The 3,754-nt window shown below is 40.7% G+C and overlaps 1 protein-coding gene across 1 annotated transcript; it reads left to right on the top strand.

The window, feature by feature from the left end:
• The first annotated feature begins 623 nt into the window (after nt 1-623).
• LOC147480999 (uncharacterized) lies at nt 624-3,454 on the top strand. Its single transcript, XM_086578804.1, has 5 exons — nt 624-912; nt 1,067-1,122; nt 1,624-1,754; nt 2,080-2,905; nt 3,113-3,454. Exons 1-5 carry the CDS (start codon nt 624-626, stop codon nt 3,452-3,454), a joined length of 1,644 nt encoding a protein of 547 aa, XP_086434930.1.
• The last annotated feature ends 300 nt before the right edge of the window (nt 3,455-3,754 follow it).

Here is a 3,754-nt window from a genome sequence, read left to right as displayed (position 1 = left end):
AAATTATTATCCACCAAGACAATTATGCTTTTCCCACTGGTATCACTTTGGATGAGACCAATTATTCATTATGGTCGCAACTCATGGAGATGCGTATTGGCGCTCGCAACAAGGCTGGATATCTCACCAGAGAAGCAAGAAGACCTGACCTCGGAGACTCCAATCTTGGAACATGGATTACAGAGAATCACAAAGTCAAAAGTTGGCTTATTGATTCAATGAGTCCATCCCTGTTGCAGAGATTTATCCGTCTCCCCACAACCAAGGATATATGGGAGGCTGTATCGAACACCTTCTATGATGGATCGGACGAAACATGTACCTTTGAATTGAATCAGAGATCTTTTTCTACCAAGCAAAATAGTCGACCATTATCCACATACTACAATGAACTGGTTGCTATTTTTCAGGAAATCGATCACAGGACTATCTCTCAGGAAAGAACAGTTGCAGGGGTGGTCCAATTGCATTCTGCGATGGCTAGGCTTTGAGTTCATATTTTTCTAAGTGGACTCGACTCCGACTTTGCTCAAGTTTGTGGAGAAATCTTACGAATAGATCCAAAACTCGATTTGGAACATACGTATGCATATGTCCGAAGAGAATTTCAACAAAGACAAACAATGGGGGGCTCTCCTCTAATCTCTGAGAGCTCGGCTATGTTGGCTAACCAAACTCGATTTGGACCTTCGTCTAAAAACCGAAACACTCAATCAACTGGAAAGTATGGCAGCCTAGTCTGTGCTCACTGTGGGGAAACAGGTCATTCGAAACAACGATGTTATGAACTCATTGGCTACCCTGAGTGGTGGGACTTCACAAAGAAACCGAGAAAGAAGATTGCAGGGAAAGCTATGGTGACATCTATGGAGGAAGACAATTCACAGCCTATAACAAATGTTGCCCACCCAGGTATTGTTGGTAATGCATCCGTTTTTTCTACAAAAACTTCTAAAAATAGTGCTTGGATTATTGCTACAGGTGCATCCGATCATATGACAAGGGACTTAGGTCAGTTACAATCCGTTCTTCATTCTCCTTTCTCACCAATCTGTTATCTCTACAGGAAATGGTAGTACCTCTCCCATTACTGGAGAAGGCACCTCTACTATTGCTTGCACTGTAACCTTTTGGCCGTCCTTTTTCAGGACATTCTAACTCGGAAGATTCTTGGTTATGGTGTTAGACGGGATAAACTCTACTACTTGGAGTTGACAGAAAGTGGGGGACCGAAATTCAGTCAGGCAAACCAAACTAGTAGCACAGATAAAGCTCGAGCCACTATATGGTTGTGGCACCGGAGACTAGGACATCTTTCTTTTGGGTATCTTAGAAAATTACAACCACATCTTTTTTCCGTTCAAAATGATTTAGTCTTTCATTGTGACATTTGTGAACTGGCTAAGAACCATCGTATTTCTTATTTACCAAGTTTGAATAAAAGTTCAGAACCTTTTAGGGTCATTCACTCTGATGCTTGGGGTCCTGCAAAAATCCCTTCTATCTCTAAATCTCGTTACTTTGTTACATTTGTTGATGAGTGCACTAGAATGACTTGGGTGTCTTTGCTGACAACAAAGAATGATGTCTGTACAACATTTCAAGAATTTCATAAAATGGTAGACACTTTCGATTAAAAAGAAGATTCGTGTTTTGCAATCTGACAATGGTACTGAGTATGTAGCTGCATCTAAACTCGTCAAGTTTCTCAGCCACCATGGGATTCGTCATCAGACCTCTTGCACTTATACTCTGTAGCAAAATGGATTGGCAGAATGGAAGAATAGACAAATAATGGAGATTGTTCGTGCCTCTATCTTTGGCATGAACATGCCTCGGTTCTATTGGGGAGAGACTGTGAAATCTGCTGCTTACCTCATTAATCGAACACCTTCCCGAGTAATAGACTTTCAAACCCCCCAACAAAAGATGCACTCCTTACTTTCAGTTCCTCACCTCCCTAACCTTGAACCCCGAGTCTTTGGTTGTAGTGTATATGTTCATATCTCTAAAGCTCTGCGAAGTAAACTTGATCCATGTGCTAAACGATGCATCTTTTTTGGCTATTCTAAATTTCAGAAAGGATATAGGTGTTATGGACCCTCAAACCCAAAAATTACATGTGACTTTAGATGCCTCTTTTCGGGAATTAGAACCTTATTACTCCAGGGGAGTCTTGGAACCTTCTCCTCAAGGGGAGAGCTCTAGTGATGAGAATGTGCTACAAGAAGGTGGCAGAGGAGATGAGTTTATAGAGTTAGAAGAAGTGAATGAACTGGTTGGGGCGATAAATCAACAAAATGAGAATGAGTTGTTACCCATGTCTGCACCATTAACTGAAGAATCGACCCAAAATGTTCTTCCTCAGGTAATCTCGACCCTGAATGTTATCCCTCAGGTAATTTCAAATCCCATGTCTGATGAGTTGTTTGATGAGTTGAATGAAACACATAATCCCATGCGTGATGTGTCTAATGTGTCTGATGTTCCTAAATATTCATCACAAAGATCAAACAAGGGAGTCCCAAAGAAACAATATGAACTTGATCCTAAAGCAAATATCAAATACCCAATTAGCAATCATGTGTCTTTCCATAGGTTGTTAGGATCGTATGCACTTGCTATTAATCAATTATCCACTGTATCTATTCCTAGTAGTGTGCAGGATGCATTGACAGATCCGAAGTGGACAAAGGCGATGAACGAAGAAATGGAGGCACTACGAAGTAATGGTAGTTGGGAACTTGTTCCATTACCCGTTGGAAAGAAGACATCAATTGGGTGTAGATGGGTGTTCACTGTGAAACTCAAAGCAGATGGAAGTATTGATAGATATAAAACACGGTTAGTTACAAAGGGATATATGCAAAGGTATGGGGTAGATTATCAAGAGACTTTTGCACCGGTAACAAAGATCAATACAGTTCGGATTCTCATATCAATAGCAGCAAATCGAGACTAGCCGCTAAAACAATTTGATGTTAAAAATGCTTTTCTCAATGGAGATTTGGAGGAAGAGGTCTACATGGAGTTGCCCCCAGGCATTAGATGTAGTTCTTCGTGTAAACGAGAAATTTGTAAACTGAAAAAGTCATTGTACGGGTTGAAATAGTCACCTAGAGCTTGGTTTGCGAGGTTCTCTTCCACAATGAAGGCATTTGGTTATAAGCAAAGTAATTCAGATCATACCTTGTTTATAAAATGCAAAGAAGGGAAGGTAACCGCTCTAATCGTGTATGTTGATGATATGGTCCTGACAGGAGATGACCCATGTGAAATGAAAGCATTACAGGAGTATTTGGCTACTAAATTCGAAATGAAGGATCTGGGGCAGCTTAACTATTTCTTAGGGATTGAGGTTGCAAGATCTAAACATGGGGTTTCTCTTTCACAATGGAAATATGTAATAGATCTTTTAACCGAAACTGGAATGCTTGCTTGCAAACCAGCATAAATGCCTATAGAAATGAATCATCAGCTGGGACTTTTTCCAGATCAAGCTCCAACAGACAAGGGTTGTTATCAGCGGTTAGTTGGGAGATTAATATATCTGTCACACACGAGGCCGGATATAGCTTATGCAGTGAGTGTCGTCAGTCAGTTTATGCATGCACCAAGTGAACTGCATATGAATGCGGTATATCGTATCTTGAGATACTTGAAAAATGCTCCGGGCAAAGGGTTGTTGTTCTAAAAAAATGGTACCTCGAACATTGAAGGATACACAGACTCTGATTGGGCAGGTGATCCAACA

Source organism: Coptis chinensis, chromosome 8, assembly GCF_015680905.1.
Source record: "Coptis chinensis isolate HL-2020 chromosome 8, ASM1568090v1, whole genome shotgun sequence".
Lineage (NCBI taxonomy): Eukaryota > Viridiplantae > Streptophyta > Magnoliopsida > Ranunculales > Ranunculaceae > Coptis > Coptis chinensis.
This window is presented reverse-complemented; position numbering and strand designations above follow the sequence as displayed.